Raw genomic sequence first — 20452 nt, forward strand, 5'->3', positions numbered from 1 at the left:
CAAAGGTAGATAATCCACCTCATAGTGATCAAGTATAATCTGTGTAGTGTTACAGTGTTATCTGGTCAAAGGTAGATAATCCACCTCATAGTGATCAAGTATAATCTGTATAGTGTTACAGTGTTATCTAGTCAAAGGTAGATAATCCACCTCATAGTGATCAAGTGTAATCTGTGTAGTGTAACAGTGCTATCTGGACAAAGGTAGATAATCCACCTCATAGTGATCAAGTATAATCTGTGTAGTGTAACAGTGCTATCTGGACAAAGGTAGATACTCCACCTCATAGTGATCAAGTATAATCTGTGTAGTGTTACAGTGTTATCTGGTCAAAGGTAGATAATCCACCTCATAGTGATCAAGTATAATCTGTATAGTGTTACAGTGTTATCTAGTCAAAGGTAGATAATCCACCTCATAGTGATCAAGTGTAATCTGTGTAGTGTAACAGTGTTATCTGGTCAAAGGTAGATACTCCATCTCATAGTGATCAAGTATAATCTGTGTAGTGTGACAGTGTTACCTTAACAAATCTACGTGAACAAGAACTTACCAGCACCACGTCTAGCAGGACACACTACACCAGAACATCGTCGAGACACTGTGTTACATTGTACTGGACTTCAGTTATGCAAGGATATTCTATCCATTACGTGATCACAGTACATCTATGCATGATTCTACATATGCTCACTTACTGAAAAGTGTTTGTTTTCCTTTTTAAATTAGGTTAACACCTCAAATATATCACCATATTTGAAGTGTTATCCCAACCACTGCTTGACATGGTCACCTCGTTTGTACAGCCGTGGCTACAGTGCTGCAACACACAGGCTTAGCGAGAGTTATCTGATCGGACATTGGCCACAGAAAATGAAAAGTTCATTTCCAGATAAAATTCTACCATTTTCCCAAAATCCTCAGGAATAACGCAATATCCCCTTGAATTGAAAAGCGTGAGCGAATATGCAGTACGTGTGGGAGTAACGTCAAGTGGTTATGGAAGTAAGTTAGTAAAGGGCTTGCATACCTGTGACCATTGTTCAGCAGTGTGTTGCATGTTTCAGAACAGGTCGAGCTCCACTCTGTCGTAACAAAGTTGCCTTAACGTTTATTCGCCCTCCCTTATTCCCGCCTTCGTTAAGAATGTTCAGTATAAGTTACAAGGTAATTGCGTTGAGTGCACGCATTGATCAGCAAGACCCAATCGGGCTTGGAACAATGTGTTTACATGTAACCATGGCAGCAGTCTCCCGTTGCATGTTACAGATAGTAATCACGTGTCTGTCTTTAGTCCGGCTTGGTGGCTGTGTACTTGTATGGGTACCCCTCATGTATCAGGTGTACAAGGGATTGATCCAAGTGTTGCGACAAAGGAGGGAACCAACACAATGTACAGAATACACACCTGAAGTCTCGTCACACCTGCGGAGTACTGGCCATCTATGATCCATCTCTGTTTTAATTTTCTGATTGCTGGATGCTAGAATGTCGTGAAATCACAGGTAAACGTATTCATGTCATGTACAGATCAATTTACAGTGTCTACATATAGTAACATTACATGGTGTTCCTGCAGCTTATGCAGAAGTCTTTCCAATGTCTGGTCATGATTCGAATTCTTAGAAATTGTACACACCATCGGGCAGCAAGGATTTACTGGTGTGGTGATTTTTGTGCATAATATTTCTACAATGTATTAGTGAGTGACAACTATACTGTAGACACAAGGCCACATGAAACGCTTGATCAGTCACGTGAAATACTCAAACATTTCACCGCTGACTTTGAAGCCTCGTAGAGTGACAGCAAAAGATATTGGTAGACCTTGGTAATATAGACGTGTAACATATATTTCTGTACAGCAGCACCGCGGTAATGTGAACATGTAATATACACTCTCTGTACCGCAACACCTCGGTAATGTGAACATGAAATATACACTTTCTGTACAGCAGCACCTCGGTAATGTGAACATGTAATATACACTTTCTGTACCGCAACACCTCGGTAATGTGAACATGAAATATACACTTTCTGTACAGCAGCACCTCGGTAATGTGAACATGTAATATACACTCTCTGTACAGCAGCACCTCGGTAATGTGAACATGTAATATGCACTCTCTGTACCACAACACCTCGGTAATGAGAACATGAAATATACACTCTCTGTACAGCAACATCTCGCTAATGTGAACATGCAATATACACTCTCTGTGCACTCTCTGTAATATACTATCTGAAGATTGTAATATTGTTTTACAAGACGCTCTACTGCTTCTACATGCACATTAGTAAGTATGTGTTTTAAACTATGGTTGCTGCATCACCTCTTTAAACAAAACACAGATCATATTATCTGTAGAGGTAAACGTGTGACGTCAAAACGTGATACATTCTCTACAAGACAAGTACATTCAGTCTGAGAACTCCCTCACTCACTCACTCTTTACAGTGATTATGGAACACCTGGTACGGAGGTACAACTTCATGACTGCGGGTCACGACCAGCGAGAAGACTTCAGCAAAGACCAACGATTCAACTCCGACAAGTACGAGGCGGCAGTGAGCGAGGATGATATACTCGAGGCGTTCAAGCTGCTTAGGAAGGGGGTGTGTCGGAAGGACTTCCCAGGGGAGAGCACAGACCAGTGCTACTTTGCCAAAGATGTCCTGGAAAGTCTGATGAGCTGGTCAGTGTGAGTGTCGATCTTATTTCATCAGCATGTACCATTTCACAGCATTCTGAAACTAGGAGATTGCGTGTTTTCTTTCATATTGCCGCATACCAGATTCAGCCACACTCAACTGTATCAAAGTATTGTACAGATTGTACGGTTTGTACAGATCTTCCACGTACATGTGGCTGAATATTCACACTATTAGATGTAAAGAGTGCAAAAGATTGCTAAGATAATTATTTTAAGTACCCTTCATGCCAATCAGGAAAAGGACAAGAAGTCATAAAAGATGACTGGACTAAACAACTAAACGACACTACCTGACTCCGCCGCTTAGTCATTGTGTGTAACAACAGTCAATATACTTCAGTCACTGTGTGTAACAACAGTCAGTATACCTCAGTTATTGTGTGTAACAACGATCAATATACTTCAGTCACTGTGTGTAACAACAGTCAGTATACCTCAGTTATTGTGTATAACAACAATCAATATACTTCAGTCACTGTGTGTAACAACAGTCAGTATAACTCTGTTATTGTGTGTAGCAACGATCAATATGCTTCGGTTATCTCGTAAAATGACTAAACAAATATTTGAGTCATTTTGCGAAATTTTTGACCATCATAGTCTTTTCACCAAATGACAGATTTAGCTGTTTCACGAAATGGCTATACACACAAATGTAATGTAACACCATTATTGTTTGTCGAAGGCTTCCATGCAATGGTGTAGTCAATGTCACTTTAGCTCCCATATACGGAATGCACTGAAATGGTTAATATTTATGACTAATGTTAAACAAAGAAAATTTCCCTATGCTGTTTATCCTTTTTTGTCTCCTAATATCTCGGCACATCAATTCGATATAACTAACTGACACATTTAGTGTAAGGTGTCGCTAGTAGCCATGCATACAGTGTTCCCAGAAATTATTGTGAAAATCTTTGTTTTTTTTCTAATGATGCTAAGATTGGAAAAAGGGCTTTCACTATGCACTTAGCATACTAAATAAGAGAGACAACTCTTGAAGGCTTAGAAGGCAGCTCATTACGTCAAGAGTTATCTCCCTTGTCTGAGCAGACGGCTTCCTGTGTTGACATGGCAGAATTTACAGCAAGAGAGAAAAGAAAGCTCATTCTAGATGATTTTGAAAGGGGTGAGGCTGATGCTAAAGTGTTAGCTTGTAGACATGGTATTCCTCTGTGTACAGTATACAGAACTTTGAAGAATATTCAAACAGGAACCGGGATAGAGCACAAAGCAGGGGCAGGTCGGCCTAGGAAATTTAGTGTTGTGGATCGCCTAAGACTTGGGCAGATTGTGAGTAGGGGCAAACTGAATAGTGTTGAGAACATCAGAAATGAAATGATTAGCAGAGGAAGTCCTCAGGTATGCAATGAAACAGTTAGGCAGGAATTACAGAGACTTAATTGGGTGAAAAAACGTGGAATTCCCTCGCCGTTGATGAAAGATGCACAAAAGGAAAAACGTTTAAACTGGTGTCGGGCTCATGAAAATCAAGATTGGGATAATGTTTTCTTTTCGGATGAAAGTTCTGTTTGGCTTTTCCCTAATTGTGTGAAAATTTGGACCAAAGATACTGTCAAACCTATCTACCAGCGACCAAAACATAGCCCAAAGTTTCACATGTGGGGTGGCATATCGGCTCGCGGAGTGACGCCATTGTGTGTTTTCACGGGAAACTTGACAAAAGAAAGATACGTTGACATTCTAAATGGTCACCTTCTTCCGACAGCACAAACATTGTATGAAGATGATTGGATTTTCCAGCATGATAATGACCCAAAACACACTGCGCGCTACACAAAACAGTGGTTGTCGGGCGAAAATGTTCAAGTTTTAGACTGGCCCAGTTACAGCCCAGACCTAAACCCAATTGAGAATGTGTGGGGAGTCATGAAGGACAGAATAAACCAAAAGGGACTGAGAAATATTGAAGATATGAAGGCCGAGGTGGTCCAATATTGGGATACCCTGTCACACGATTACCTACAAACTTTGGGTAGTGTGCCTCGGCGTATTCATGCATGCATTGCTGAGCGAGGAGCTCTAACAAAGTACTAAAACAAGACTGAGACTGTAAAAGGATGATGTTTTAACAAGTTTATGTAAGTAAAACGCCAGAAGTTAATAAACGTATTGAGTTATATGACGCAACATGATTCTCAATAATTTCTGGGAATACTATAACTGTGTTCCGTTGCAGAGGTAGGATGCAGTGATTGTTGGTTTACTATGGACTTTGTCACATATACCTCACTCGCTACTTACAACTGTTATTTCACATGAACAAGAGCGCAATAGGTACCTATAGTTCAAACCGAAAATACATTTGCAGAAAGTTGCAGGAGACAGAGAAAATAACATCCTTGTCCCGCATCCACGACTTCTGCTTTGACTTCCTGCACGACCTGATCCAGCAGGGGCCGGGGACGACTCACATGGAACTGTGGATGGAGATGTTTTCTGGGAGGCACTTCGAATTTCGTAAATATTATCATGTGTGTAAACACTATACAGATATTCCGAACCCTTCTACAGACTTCCAGTCTGGACTAAGTAGATAGTGTTTTTATTGTTAACGCCGACTACCCAGGTTCGAATAAATAGGTAGCGTATAAATGAACATTGATATAGGAAGACATGGGTTTGGCAAGGGTAAGCTCTTGCAGTTGGATACAAGTATCGTGTACGTCTCTTATCGCCAATCTCGAGTCATACTGCACAGGAGAACATCAGTTTCAATGCCTTCATTTCATTACATCCTGCAAGGATTGATACATCTTCATCAGGGGCAGATGAGTGAGAAGTACATTCAGGCATGTTAATTAAAAATGCGTTTTATACGTGCCATTGTTTCAGGATCTCTGCGGAGACAAACTTAAGAGTCACATACGGTTCCTGATGAGAGAGTTCAGGAGCCGGGAGCCTGGGCCTGACAGGGAGAGGTTCGACATCACCTTTGATTCAGCTGTGAGATGCCTTGTTGGCGATGACAGATTCAGGCAAGAATCATTAAAAATTCTACAGTTTTAACTTCATGCTAATGCTCAATCAATTGCTGTCCTGATAGAAATTATAACAAAACTCATACTTTTGCAGCAAAAATTCATATTCATAATTCAAGCAAGAAGGTCAATGCCACGTTCATGTTCAGTAACTATTGAAGTTCATGTTCCTAATTTCAGAAATGAAGCTTTCAAAGAAGCTCAGGCCGAGTTCATAGAGCTGTACATTTACACGGAGTTGTCCAAACTGTCGCGGCCTAGGGGAATAAGAGTCCTACATCTCAACAAAAATGTGTTTGAGGTGTGACATTTTCTTCAATAAATAATTTAGCGCATGCATCATCTAAATCACACTAATATAGGATATGGACAAACAAGGAAATGATACATATCAAAAGCACATAGGAATATCTACAATCATTTCCACAGAACCTGGATGATCCTGAACTGATCAAACATTTCCTGAAACGACTGGAGACCGTCATCTGCAGTCTGAACCTCAGCACCGAGACCTCGCAGAAGGACGTGAAGACTGTCACCGATGTTGTGAAGAAGCTCTTTACGGCCATAAAGTGAGTATACCGGTAGAAGATGTTTCGCCATATTTCAACAGATATTGTTGATCGATTCTTGATGTCAGTTTCACTAATAGTGGCATCTGTCCTGCAAAGCGTCTAAGTATTAACTGTCAATTTTAACTGACATATCTGAAGATATGCAAATTTTAGACAACAAAAATCGTTCAGATAACTGCCGTCACGGAAAATAACAAAACAAATAGTACACATTTAATTATCAAATAATATCGTTGCGATGTTTTCACCAAGGAGACTGTCCTTGTTCGTCAAACTAATATATGCCTTACCTCTCCCATGTTTCAGACAAGCGGACCTGTTTCACAAGGTTTATGTCGAGGTCCTGGACTTCCTGACTGTAATATGCGACAAGAAAGCAGGCAGTCCTATCCATCCGATAGTAACGGCTGTAGGGTTTTTGTTCTGCAGTGCCAAAGACAGCCCTTCCATTAAGGTATTGTTTGTAAAGCGGTAATTGTCAACACTGAGTCTAGAGTCATATATAGCATTAGGAAAATGTAAGAGTACTTCATTTTCAATTACGATTGAAAAAAAACCGGGCGATATATTGGAGTCAATCAACGTTAATATGAAAATAAGAAATGTTTTGAGTCCCTTATAATCATATCAATGTTCAAATAAAAAAAACAGGAAAAAAAGAAAAAGAGAGAGAAAAAAAAAACACCGGCTAGAAAGAAGCACTAACAAATGAAACCCCACCCTCATGTATGAGGTTGGTCGGTTGTGATTGCTGGCATCCCATGTAATATATTTTATATTTGTATTCTTCTTTTGACACATTTTATTTGAAATAGTTGTGTGGAAGGTCAACAAGCCATTGTCTTCTGTATTAGGACAACACGCAGCTGTTCACTGTGATGACGAGGAAGCTGACTGTGTTTCTCACCAACCTGGAGGACCACACCCTGATGAGGATGGCGTTCGCTGATGAAGCTGTGTATCATGTTCTGAAGAAAGCCATGAACAAGTACGTTACCGATGTAGTACCCAACGACATAGTCCCGACTCACAGGGCGGTACTGAATTGGCGTCACTATATTATTTCATGAGGGAATGTCTCCAGGCTCATGTTCTCATGGTGATAGCATATCCATGTGGTGAAATCGTCCGTTTCCTTTGCCCAGTGTGTTTGATTTATACAGTGGCTAAGGCCTCTACGAACAGTTTGTCAAATGTGCCATAGAGGCGAACTGTTATTGACCTGCTGAATCGTGTACTTGAAACAATGGTAAGTGGACCGAATCGTGAATGTCTTATCAGACCGCGACATCACGACGAACTTTTACCTGATACTGTTGTAGGATTCCTGAACACTGTCAGCTGATGTGTTTTGTAAGAGCCCTGAACACTTCCAGTTGACGTTTGTTGTAGGAGCCCCGAACGCTCTCAGCTGATGTTTGTTGCAGGAGTCCTGAACACTTCAGTTGACATTTGTTGTAGGAGCCCTGAACTCGGGCAGTTGATATTTGTTGTAGGAGCCCTGAACACTGCCAGTTGATATTTGTTGTAGGAGCCCTGAACACTGCCAGTTGATATTTGTTGTAGGAGCCCTGAACACTGCCAGTTGACGTTTGTTGTAGGAGCCCTGAACACTGTCAGCTGATGTCTGTTGTAGGAGCCCCGAACACTGTCAGCTGATGTTTAACTTGATCAAGGCGTGTCTGAGGATCCATCAACCGATGGCGGCCAAGGCGGCCAAATATGCAGTACAGGAAAATGAGAAGTTCTTGAAATGGAAGGTAACAAAACCTTGACCCTAGAGGTTTCAGTTCGTACGGTGTCATAAACGTATATACAAAGAAAAAATATTCCATCTTTAATAAGAAAAGAGATGGTGAGTTTATGGGCTGGGATATTGTGTTTTAGTGTTTTAGTATTTCTAATGTCTCACTAGATGTAGGGTGTTAGGTAATCAATGATTATATTAGAATGAAACTTGCATTCAGTGGTAATTCCAGGAACATCGATTCCTTGTTTGCCCAAGGCCAACAACCCTGTTGCGTCACGCCCATCCACGTTACTCATTTGACGAGTCTGAATATATGTAACATGATAAAACGAAAAGATATGATGAGCAATGCTGAGCCACAGAGGTCAGAACTGAGCAGCATGACCATCCGTATCCAACTTTCAGGACCATATAGATGACGCCAGCGAGATTCTGGATCTACTGATGCAAGTTAGAGTGTTTGGAGGGAAGTCAGAGAGCGAGGAGTTCGCGGGGTTCTATAAAGCCTTTGCCAGAAAATCCGTTGAGCAAATAAAGTGAGACTATTATTCGTACATCCCACGTTTTATTCAGATTATTTTGTCAGATTTTAACCAGAACACTAAACGTAGGTATTAAGGAAAGGTAATAGAGAATTAGTATTTCTCACAGATTCTTGAAAGACAACGCGAGGGAGTACACTTGAGTGTCACCAGTAAGTGTAACACATCGCCAAAAATGTTTAATAGTAAAAGCGAGCTCGGGGAGAGGTTTGGGGGAATAACGTTCCTTCACTTAGACCAACTTTGCTATGATTTGGGCGAAGCCAGTCCGTGCACAACCGTGTCTATAGGTATCCTCACTTTCCGAGTCCTTTGTTAATATACTCCAACAAACATTTTCAGCATCCATTGACGGAACTTACACACATATGGCAAATACACATATGCCGATCCTTGAACATGCACACATATGACAAGTACATATATGCCAATCCTTGAACATACACACATATGACAAGTACACATATGCCGATCCTCCCATTCCAGGCGGGATCGCGTAATTCATAAGGTGGTCGGTAAAATGGTGGAGTTTTGTCTGAAGATACTCGAAAGGAGAGAGGCAAGACTGTTTGAAACTGCAGACGAAGTAGCTAGCTCGGTGACTTTCAGTGGGAAGGTAGGTCACATGACAATATAGGTACTCAACAGTTCCTAATAACACTAACTCCATATTACTGGTTACATGACATTCAAATGTGTTTCGTGTCTCCGTAAACGGCATTTATCATGCGGAAAATGTTGTTGTGTTGTGTTATATGACTCAAATCCATTTGACCATAACGTGGATGTTTTCAGAAAGACAAGGATCTGATTATGTCGACCTTCGCCAGCCTGCGGCTGTTCCTGACTGACGGCAACTACCCCTGGGACGACAGCGGGGCCCGCTACCCCGGCAAGGTTGTCGTCAAACTGGCAAGTAAAGGAATGGAAGCATTGTAAGTAGATTCACTCAGGAAGTGGCATACCCACAATGTCCTGACCGACAACTACATGTCAGTCTTCGGACTGCTCTGATTACTTGTGCCCTTACCACACCTACAGCAGTGTTCTACCCAAACAGTATAAATCGGGCCGATACAGTGGCGATGTGACTGTGTTTATCAAAGATGAACGTGTGCAACATGTCAACCTGTCACGTATCTAGGGACCTAAAAACTTCCCATAGCTTAGGGAATGATTTAATTCTGATGTATATGGTCTTCATGCACAACATTACTCTTCACTATTCGAGATTATATCCTGTTGGTAATGCAGAGTTGAACCCTAGTAGTTGCACTAACAGACCCTTATCAGAGGAGGAAGTCATTCTGAGGTTAAATGATCGTAAACTCAATAAGTCTAAAGGAACAGGTGGCTAGCAAAGTAAATTACTTATAGCAACTAAAAGCTATTTAACATGTATCCTAACCAGAGTATTCAACTCTTTGCGCAATAATGGAACAACAACAACAGTGGGGCACCAGTATAATCTGTTTCATTCGTAAATCTGACGGTATCCATGTGACTGACAACTATAGAGGGATTCATTCTGGAGTACAGACTCCAACATTGGCGTGCTAAAGACTCTGTCCTGTCTGAAACCCAGGCTGGTTTTAGGTCAAATTACTCTTACGGTGGACCAAATATTTGTTTACAAGCGACTTTGCAAAGATGTTTATCAACAGAGGCAGTAGAATGTACTGTATTTTCGTAGACTTTAGAAAAGCGTTTGATAGTGCTGATCATGAAGTATTGTTTAAAAGTTTAACTAACATGGGAATCAAAGGGAAAATTCTTTTTCTAATTGTCTCTATGTAATCACATTTATCTGCTTGTGTTAGGACAGGTCATGTCTATCCAGGCATTTTAAATGTAATATCGGTACCCGTCAAGGTTGTATCTTGAGTCCGCTGCTTTTTGTAATCTTCATAAGTCAGTTAACTCAAATGCCTTGTAGCAATGGTGGTAATGGTATCTTTATTTCAAATGAATTCCCTTGTGTTGCAGATGATGTGTCATGAGGATCTGACACAGTGTTAAAATTGCCTCCCTTCCTGCATACTAGTAAAACGCAATCTTGATTACTCTACTAGACTAAATCTTTGTTACACCATTTGTTGACAAACATCATAATGTTTTATCCGGTATTTACTACACTCAAGCATGTACAACATGATGTACCGGTGTGCCTACATTTTGTATTACGGGCCTTGGACTAGAACTACAGAAATAAATCTGTGTGTCTGTCTGACTACATGTTGACACAAATGATGAAGTGTTGACTCAAAACATCTATTTTATCATGTTCATGTATTAAATAATTTCTGTAAAATGCTTTTACAACTTGTAATATTACATGGAACCTTATGTTCCTTGGGGATACTGTTAATATATACTCTTAAACCAGAAGTGGATAGTGAACTTTCAGTTTAGATAGGAAGTGTATAAACAAAGGTCTCAAGGACAGACATCTTATGAACGCACCACCCTCTATTACCATCCCTAAACATAACGCATGAAATGCACGTGCATAAAGCAGTACCCCCATACACGTACATGGCGTCTTCTTGATTTTGACGTTTGTTTATGAAGGTTGAGAAATCACTTAGAACATCAATTTTGACACGTATCTTGCATCGCATATTTGTTAGTATTTGTTTCTAGTCGTTTGTTTTAAAATGAAAATAGTATAAATGCAAATTACATGCCATAAACCAATCATGTTTCAAAAGCGACCATATTCCAAATAACTATGGTTGTAAAGACGCGCAAATGGTGATGGACTCTCAGAACATTCAATAATATCATATCAACATTGATTGACTCCGATAAATCTCCTCTATATTTTTAATCGTAAATAAAAAAAAATGAAGATTCCCCTACTTTTTTAACGTATATAGATGACATATTGAATATGAATATTTATTATGAGCACAAACGTTCACATACATAGAAACCAAATGGTAGGAATGATGTCAGCTGGCTGGTCAAGGACAGGTATTGCTAATAGGTCTTCCTTATATGCGTTAGTTATGCCTCTTTGTATACTGGCACAGGTGCGCTGACACGTCAATCTAACACTGACAGACAGACTGACAGACACAGACGCACACATGTCCACCAACTAGATAATCACGTGTCAGCCTTGCACTGACAGAATGCTTTAACAAAAGGACCAATTGACGCGAAGCAATTTAATGTACTAATAAATGATAGGAATCTTACTTATAGACAAAATACCAAAGCAAATGGCACAATCTGCCACATCAGCAATATATTCCCTTCTCAATGTTCGATTGTCTTGCAGAGAGTCCAAATCCATGAACGAAACCGATTTTAATGCCCTCACTTACTTCGTAAAGACAGCCATGAAGGGAAACTTCATTGAGGAGGAATCCAACAGCCCGTGCACAGTTTTCTACAGGCTGTACTATTCCGTGGGTTCAACTTTTCTCACGCTGGTAAGTGTCCCAAAACGAGAGTACAATATGAAATGGCCTGCCTGGCCTTGTGTTACTTTGGTGCCCGAAGAACTACATCTATTATGGTATGTGTTTATTGTCTTCACATTGCGGTGTATTTAATCATTTAATCATTTACGACAATCATTAAAGACAAGCTCGATATGAAGTTGATACACTGTGTTAACCTGGTTAGCAGTGAACTCTAGGTCTCACATTTCCTCTCTTATTTTCACCACTTAACAGCTGGACGACCAGGAGAAAGTGCAGCGAGCAATACTGGTGGTGAGGGAGATTGTCAGCTTGCTGTATCACGAGTTTGAAGAGGTCATAGACATCGCCACGAGTCAAATATCCACACTCACAGCAAATGGGGCAAGGGTCATGGCAACATTCTTTCCGGAAATCATGGAGGCGTACCTTCAGACAGAAAACTTACCTCTACTGTGTATGTTTTGAGTGAGCGAGTTTAGTTTACTTTTACGCCGCACTCAACATTATTCCAGTTATATGGCGGCGGTCTGTAAATAATCGAGTCTGGACCAGACAATCCAATGATCAACAGCATTAGCATCTATCTGCGCAACTGGTAACCGATGACGTGTGCCAGCCAAGTCAGCGAGTCTGACCATCCGATCCCGTTAGTCGCCTCTTACATCAGGCACAGTCACCTTTTATGGCAAGCGTATATTTTGAAAGATTACTACAGCCATAACTGAAATGAAACGTTGTATGTCTGTCCATGATGACAGAATGTGACTGGTATTGACACATACAAACCACCAAGTCCAACATACACAACATTACAAACTGGCCCTGACAGATAATGGGGGACTGTCAGGTTGTTTAGTTAAGGTACCTTTGTATAATCCTCCCAATGTTATGTTGCAGATTCTCTAGGAACAATCTACTCCTACTACCCCAGGCTGACGGAAGTACAGTTCCAGACCCTGTTGGAGCTGGTGGACACCACGCACCGACATCACGTGATACACTGGTTCCCGGAGATTGCCAAAAAGCAACCGAATGTAAGTTCGTCTGAAACAACGACTCGCTCAGTAATGCTTAGTCTGGTCAATAATTACTGTAACTACATAACAAATATGTTTTAGAACAATTTGCCAGAACACAGGTTTATAAGAAAACAGGAGCTGGGGCAACTAAATATCTGAAAGGAACTCGGACCATTTGATGCCACTGGAAAATCAAAAGTCTTAAGACACTATGCTATTCCATCTATCGTAGGACGTGTGTTTATTGATATCACACATTGATGATACCTGTGGTTAGCGAAAGAGTAAGAATATCCAGCCCTACAATTGACAGCGTCACAAACACACGCAGTGACAAAATATATATGTCTCAAAATATATATAGAAACATATTTAGGTTTTACTGGGGCTTTGAGGATACCAAGGGCGCGCGATGAATTATCAAAGAGAGGTTATTCGAACAATACAAAAGCAAGAGGCTGTATCGAAGAAAACGAGATATATCTGACTACCATTGTTCTTCAGGAAGACATACTTACCACTTTCAGTTGTTCACTGATGACATGATAGGGAAGTTGATTGAGGAGATGTTCCATGGCGATGAAAAAATACACATTTCGTATCTCATGATCTTGAACCCACTATCAAAGAAGAAGCCCCAGATCTTCCTCCCCCACCTGAGGACCCTATTGACTAATGACGTCAACACACAATACGGTGCTATAGTCCAGCTAGTTGAGATCCTCAAGAACGTAGCACTTTGGAGCAAAGATGAGGTACCGCACTAATGTGTTGTCCAGATAAAAGCTATAAACGAAATAACCTGTTCAAATTTCCAGTGTTCTTTCTTAAATTGTCACTGTATATGGATTATCGTTAATTTACATGCTAATTTGACTGCCACCCACCAAAGGTTTGGACTGTATTTTATTATTGTTTTGTACTTCAGCTGTTAAGCTGCAACGTGTTCTGTGGCAAATTTAGGAAAAGGATAAACACGACGTATTAGAACCTTATGGATCTTGGTGTAGCGTTTATTGTACATGAACATATTGATATGAAACACAGACTCTGGCAGATGACGTGATGGCATACCTTGAGAAGCACATTCGAGGTCCAGAAGATCAGTTTGCTACACTGAGTTGCCTGAGTGAGATGCGGGCTATAGGAGGTGTGTATAGACCATTGCTGGAGAGTCGTAAACCGGTCATAGAGGACTTGAGGAAGAGATCTAACACGCAAACAACAAAGGATCAGTGTAACTTCATCTTGGATGTCCTGGAAGGCAGAAGGTGAGAATAGTTTGATACTGTCCAGAACTCAGTTACAGTTTATCATCTCATGGTTTGTAAGGGCCTTTATCTACTGTATTGGTAGAAACTGGCTTTGAGTTATTCGATCTAGTTGTAGTATCAAATCGTTGCAGTCTAAATAAATTACCAACAATGATTTCGTGTTTTGTTCATTAAAAATAACATGTGAGCATTTTCTTCATATTCTGGTAGACCATTTAATTTGCAGGTGTCTTTTAGAATACATCAATACTTTACAATTAATATTCTATGGCTTTCGATCTAGATTACCGTGGCTTTATAATTGGTCCTTAAGATACACACATTGTTTTGCCGGTGGATACTAAAATATCTATAAATATGTTTCAGTAAACATTAACGATATCACATTTTAGGAAGAAATAAAAGACCATAGCCATTTGAACTTTAACGATGAATAACCTTTGTTCAGTTACCTGAGATCAAGGTCTTGAAAAGTATATTTACTCTAATACCTGCAGTCTTGAGTCCCTGGCTGAGGAGATCAAGGATGTAAAGGAAGATGTTGAGGAACTGGACACACGAGTGACCAGGACTGAGGTGGGCCTCGTGCTGCTCAGCAAGGAGGTGGGTGAACAGCGGGAGGAGCTGGATGGTGTCAAAGTTGATGTGAAGAAACAGGGGAAGAAGGTGGTCAAACTTGAGAAGACAGTGGATGAGACCAAGGCTAAAGTGGATGAGCTAGACGGAAAGGTTGGTCTGTTGTGGGGTCGTAGTGTACTTACGCAAACAAGTACATGACCAGTGTTATCACACTGTATCATAGAGCACATCAATGATATATTGTCTGGTAAAGGTGACAGACATAAGCTCTATGTTGTTTCAACAACTCCATATATAACCGTTATGGAGAATGTTTGATATGACTTTCTGTCATTGACGAAAATACGTTGGCATGACGTCATAGAGCTTTTAGCAAAACAATAATGACAATTCAGTAAGTGGTGGGGAGTCCTCGAGAGTTAAAACGTTGACGCTCAGTGAGCATTATTAAACGGCTTGCACAGTTGCCTTTAATTTAATGCTCCATTCGAACCATTGATGATCCATCTAAAGCATAATTTTTATTTTTCCTACAGACGCTGAGTCATGCTCCCTTCTGGGCACGAGACGTGGCCAAACTCCTGAACCCCGAAGACCTTCTGGATTGGACACTTCTCTCTTTGCGTCTTGGCTACACCAATGATGACATCAGGAGCTGGGCTCAGATGCACGACCCATGTATGGCCATGCTGAATGAATGGTACGCCACTCGGAAGACGAGGGAAGCCACATATGCTGTGCTGACAGCACTACAAGAGATGGACAGGTTGGACGCTGCTGTCATTGTGGAGAACGCAATGAAGATGACAGGTAAACAATGCACGCTATCACATATGTTACATCACTTTCTAACTTGGTTGCCGATTCTTAGCAATCATACCATTTAATGCCAAAGGAGAGAATCATGTGTTGTTTGTGTTCACCGAAATATTTCCTTTCATGACATCTGTTATTATTTTTCATCAGAGTGCAAGTTCATTTGTTTAATTGAATCGAAGATTTGTCATTTACTATTAAGACCATATGGCGTTCCTCAGAGGCTGTAGTGGAGGATGAAGAGTTCGAGTACCCGAAGCCTCCAGAGGTGTTCATCAGCTACCAGTGGGGAATCCAGAACGAGGTGAAACTTCTGAAGCAGCACCTGGAGAAGGCGGGCTTCACGTGCTGGATGGACATTGGTCAGATGGGAGGTGGAGATAAGTTGTTCGAGAAGATTGACCAGGGAATCAGGGCAGCCAAACTCGTCATCTGTTGTGTCACTGAGAAATATGCCAAGTCTCCAAACTGTAATCGGGAGGTATTTGTCCGGTTAAGTCCAATTCATACAAATGTATTTCCTTTTCATAGTTTGAAATATCCAAACTTGAATATGTGGAAATTCAATTATCGGAGGGTATGGTTGATTATATCAACTGCTGTGACCATGTCACCTACTGGTGATGTCTTGAACGTAATTGTGATCAGTGATGTACATTGCGTTTTATATTTGTCTTGCATGAAGGTGAACCTTTCGGTAGGCCTGGGTAAGCCCATCATCCCCCTGTTGATGGAGAAACTGTCATGGCCTCCATCGGGCTCAATGGGGCCAATCTTCAGTGAGTATCTGTTCATCCGATTCTTCACCCGACCTGGGGAGGAGATTGGTGACAACAGGTACTGGTCAGCAGCCAAGTTCCAGGAACTCCTGATGCAGGTCAACTACAACAACGTCAAGCCGGATGAACAGAAGGTGGGAAAAGGTAAGATGAACTTAGTGCAATGCAATACGCACTTCCCGAAGAGAGTTGATGGATGTAGCGGTGTTATTTCTATAGATATGAAGGTATGAGTAATATGGCATTGGTCAGTGAATGATGGCAGGGCGTGCATAAAGTTTTCACGTCATATAGTCCAGTCATATAGTGTCCACGAAATGTTGTGTAAATGCATATCATCAAATAGCAGCTAAGTGGCAATAAATCAAAGTGGCACTAGTGAAGATTCAAGTTTATGTTGGTCTTCAACATCCCATGCTTGTCGAAAGAGACGACTAACGGGATCGGAACTTCAGGTTCGCTGACTTGGTTTTCGTGTTAAATTTGCATAAATCGGTGCTTATGTTGTTAATCACTGGATTGTTTGGTTCAGAGTCTATTATTTACAGACCGTCATATAGCTGAAACATTCCTGGGTGGCCACACTGGTTGTCATCTGCTGTTTATACTATAAAGCAAAATGGTACATATCTGAACAATAATTCACCTGCCTCATCTTATCTAAAATGTACGCCTTTTGCATACTGTTTTGCACACAGAATACAAGAACTGGTGGTGCCCTGTTGCTGAAGTCGTCAAGATAGACAAGAAGGACGTGAAGACGATGACTCCTGCCAATCAGCAGAAGCAGGAGGAGGTCGAGGTATGTTAACTAAACCATCAAAGGATCGTGTGCGAGATACGTCATGCGCTATTGTGTTTGGTAGATGTTACTGTTTGGGGTATCAGAGCGACATACAAGAGCACTTTTGCACATAGGCCATAATAAAAATGATGCAGCAAGTTGATACATAGATGAGGTGTTGAATATAGTGTATTATACATATATTTATTACATCATTATTATTGGTTCGTCAGTTAACGTACAGTTTCAGATCTTACGTCACAATGCAATATTGACCAGGGTCGTCTTCGTTGTGAGAACGGCGGTTAGTTTCAGCATTGAAACATATTGCACACTTGTCTCTTAATCACGCATTCCTGTCTGTTACGATATCAATGTCCTTTCCTTAGTGAGTAGCATTGTGTCCTTTTCTTACAGCATGGGGCAGCGTCTCCTGATGTGTTCATCTCCTACCAGTGGGGAAAACAGAAGCAGATTCAACTCATGTACAAGCGCCTGACTGAGATGGGCTTCACCGTCTGGATGGACATCTACCAAATGGGAGGTGGGGACTCCCTCTATGACAAAATTGACAAGGGTGTGAGAGGGGCAAAGGTCGTTCTCTCATGTGTCACCACGAAGTATTCTCTGTCGGCCAACTGTCGGAGGGAAGTGAGTCTTGCTGATGCCCTCAAGATACCAATAGTGCCTCTGTTGCTGGAGAAGATAACATGGCCACCATTAGGTCCGATGAGCATGGTGTTCACTCAGCTTTTGTACATCAACTTTGGGAAGGATGAAACTGTACAGGAAAGATGGGATGGAGAGAAATTTGATGAACTGTTGACTAAACTGGACCAATATGTGCCGGATATCATAACGTTATGTAAGGGGGAGGCACAGGAGGAGCTGATCCCTTCTGCAGAAGGGTTCACCGACAATAAGGAGGACACACCACCACCATCACCCCTGCTCACGGAGGAGCAAGACAAAGATACTGAGCAAATAGAAGAATTCCAACATCATTATCGTCAATCGTCTTTTCAACAGCCCCCGCAACAGCCTCCACAACACCAGCCTGCACAACCCCAGCCTCCACAACAACAGACAAACTGGCATCAGCAAGCACATCAACAATACCCACCGCAACAACAGCAGTATCAGCCTCAACCGCAGCAACATCGGCAGGATACCCAACCTCCACAATGGCATCACCCAACTGCTCAACCTCACACCAATACATCAAAGTCGTGCTTGATTTTGTAGATGACTTATTGAACTGCGTTCTAGAGCAAACTGTGATATCGTTTGACATTATGGCGTAGCTGTCTTTTCTTATGTCAGTGATTACTACTTATGTTCCTGTTTACAAGAACGGTGAGGAAACAACTTATATCTGCGCATAAAGCACCATACGCATTAGGCATGAAGGTATTTTACAATAGTGTTGCTCTGTTCAGCTGAGCTTATGTAGAAATGTACTTTACAGATGGTTACGTTCTGAAGAGACTTCCATTCATAACACATCGTTGTGGTTTATGGTGGGGCCAAAGCCCGAAGTAACCCTGAGCTTGGATGTTTACCGTTTTAGTGGGCCCCGTGGTCCAAGAAGGAGCAATGATGCTAGCGTATTCTAGTTTGCAAACCCAGTAAAAACTGGGGGACACGCCACGACACGCCGTATATCAGCTCGCCTTTTCCAGCGATGCTGGCAAGTGAAGATGGATGTACAGTATGCTTGAATGACTACGGCTGACAAATGTTATTGATTTGTAAATCGCCTAGTATGGAGGAGTCTGTTATACGCGGGGCTAACTGAGATGGAACATGCTACGTTAGGGGTGACAACGTCTTACTAGACTGTTAACGATGTAAGACCCTACAGCGGAACTTCGTTATATGCAATAAATATGACGTTGTCATCCATAAAGTTGTATGTTTCATTTCTTAGTCACCATCTTCTAGAATGCCGATCAACCAATAAGTTGACTGAGATCTACGTGTTTTTACTGTTGCGAAGATTACACAGCCTATATTTTCATTGATGTCATATTTTTTATATACACATCAGCTTTTGTAATTGCCTGTTCTGATAAAAAATAAACAGATGTTATTTGTTTGACATCCATACATTATTCTACGGTCTAGAATTGAGACCCATGCATAAAGTGAAATTCGTCGGTACGTTTTCACTGCAAACTGACTATAATGATAATCAAGTCCATGTACCTTGTTCACTCACTCACTCTCACCTACTAGCTCAACCTCACACTCGATCACAACCCGCTCACTCACCCACCCACTGACTCACTCACTCATGACGATGGGTGACTAGCATCGAGTCAGTGGCCATGGTTATTTCCGTCAGAGGCGACTGAGTTATTTGTTCGTCACAGCGGGTGCTGTTTGGCCGTTACTTGTCGTTGATTGTTGTTGATCACGGCACATGACACTGGTGTGCCCTGTCAAAGATGATGTCTGGCATACATCAACGGCAGAGCTGCAATCACTATCGTAACAATAGCAGTCCTAATTTCGAACATACAAAGAAGAAATATGACATCGTTGGAGATAATTCTGAATATAGAATAAACGTGTAGTTTGCGTGGTGGTTGCGGACCACTGTGATCTAATCTGACACGCCGCTTGTCTCAAACTACGGGTTACTCGACGTGTCATCCAGTAACTGGTCGATATCTAGGTAAATGTGTGTGACAGCTGTCACCCATCTTGATCTGACCACTGATTGGCACGCAGTGACTGCCATGAACGTCAAACGACTTCACTCTGGTGAAGAGACATCTGCAGAGACCAGCATTATGTGAGGTTTCTAATGGTCCATCTGTGACCAACCTGGACAACTCTGACAAGTATCTGGGATGTAGAATTTAGCATTAATCTTCCACATGAACTGTTCTGCCAGAAATAGTAACCCCGCTACTGGTTCCTAACCTATACAGTCTGCTTTGCTCTTGTACTAGATGGCCTCTAGGTTTGCTAACACATGGCTGTCATGGCGGGCAAACAAACACAAATTAAGTAAAACAAACATATTTCAAAGATTTCTTCGCTGGTAAAATAACTCAAATGCTCTGGCAATCAAATAAATTCCTAAATTCCCCTCTAACATCATCATTAACATCCTCGCGTTAAATAACACTATGTTCCTCTGCCAGAATCCCATTGGGTGCTATAAAACGTAAAG

At 41.3% G+C, this 20452-nt stretch overlaps 1 protein-coding gene across 1 annotated transcript; it reads left to right on the forward strand.

The window, feature by feature from the left end:
• The first annotated feature begins 2424 nt into the window (after nucleotides 1–2424).
• LOC137278646 (uncharacterized) lies at nucleotides 2425–19366 on the forward strand. Its single transcript, XM_067811143.1, has 22 exons — nucleotides 2425–2702; nucleotides 5047–5209; nucleotides 5571–5713; nucleotides 5897–6017; nucleotides 6146–6288; nucleotides 6598–6745; nucleotides 7146–7279; nucleotides 7928–8051; nucleotides 8447–8577; nucleotides 9070–9199; nucleotides 9379–9518; nucleotides 11870–12023; nucleotides 12270–12471; nucleotides 12915–13051; nucleotides 13564–13791; nucleotides 14084–14307; nucleotides 14808–15039; nucleotides 15426–15699; nucleotides 15927–16186; nucleotides 16391–16628; nucleotides 17183–17286; nucleotides 17686–19366. Exons 1-22 carry the CDS (start codon nucleotides 2464–2466, stop codon nucleotides 18511–18513), a joined length of 4497 nt encoding a protein of 1498 aa, XP_067667244.1. The 5' UTR covers nucleotides 2425–2463; the 3' UTR covers nucleotides 18514–19366.
• The last annotated feature ends 1086 nt before the right edge of the window (nucleotides 19367–20452 follow it).

This window comes from Haliotis asinina, chromosome 3, assembly GCF_037392515.1.
Source record: "Haliotis asinina isolate JCU_RB_2024 chromosome 3, JCU_Hal_asi_v2, whole genome shotgun sequence".
NCBI classification, from domain to species: Eukaryota; Metazoa; Mollusca; class Gastropoda; order Lepetellida; family Haliotidae; genus Haliotis; species Haliotis asinina.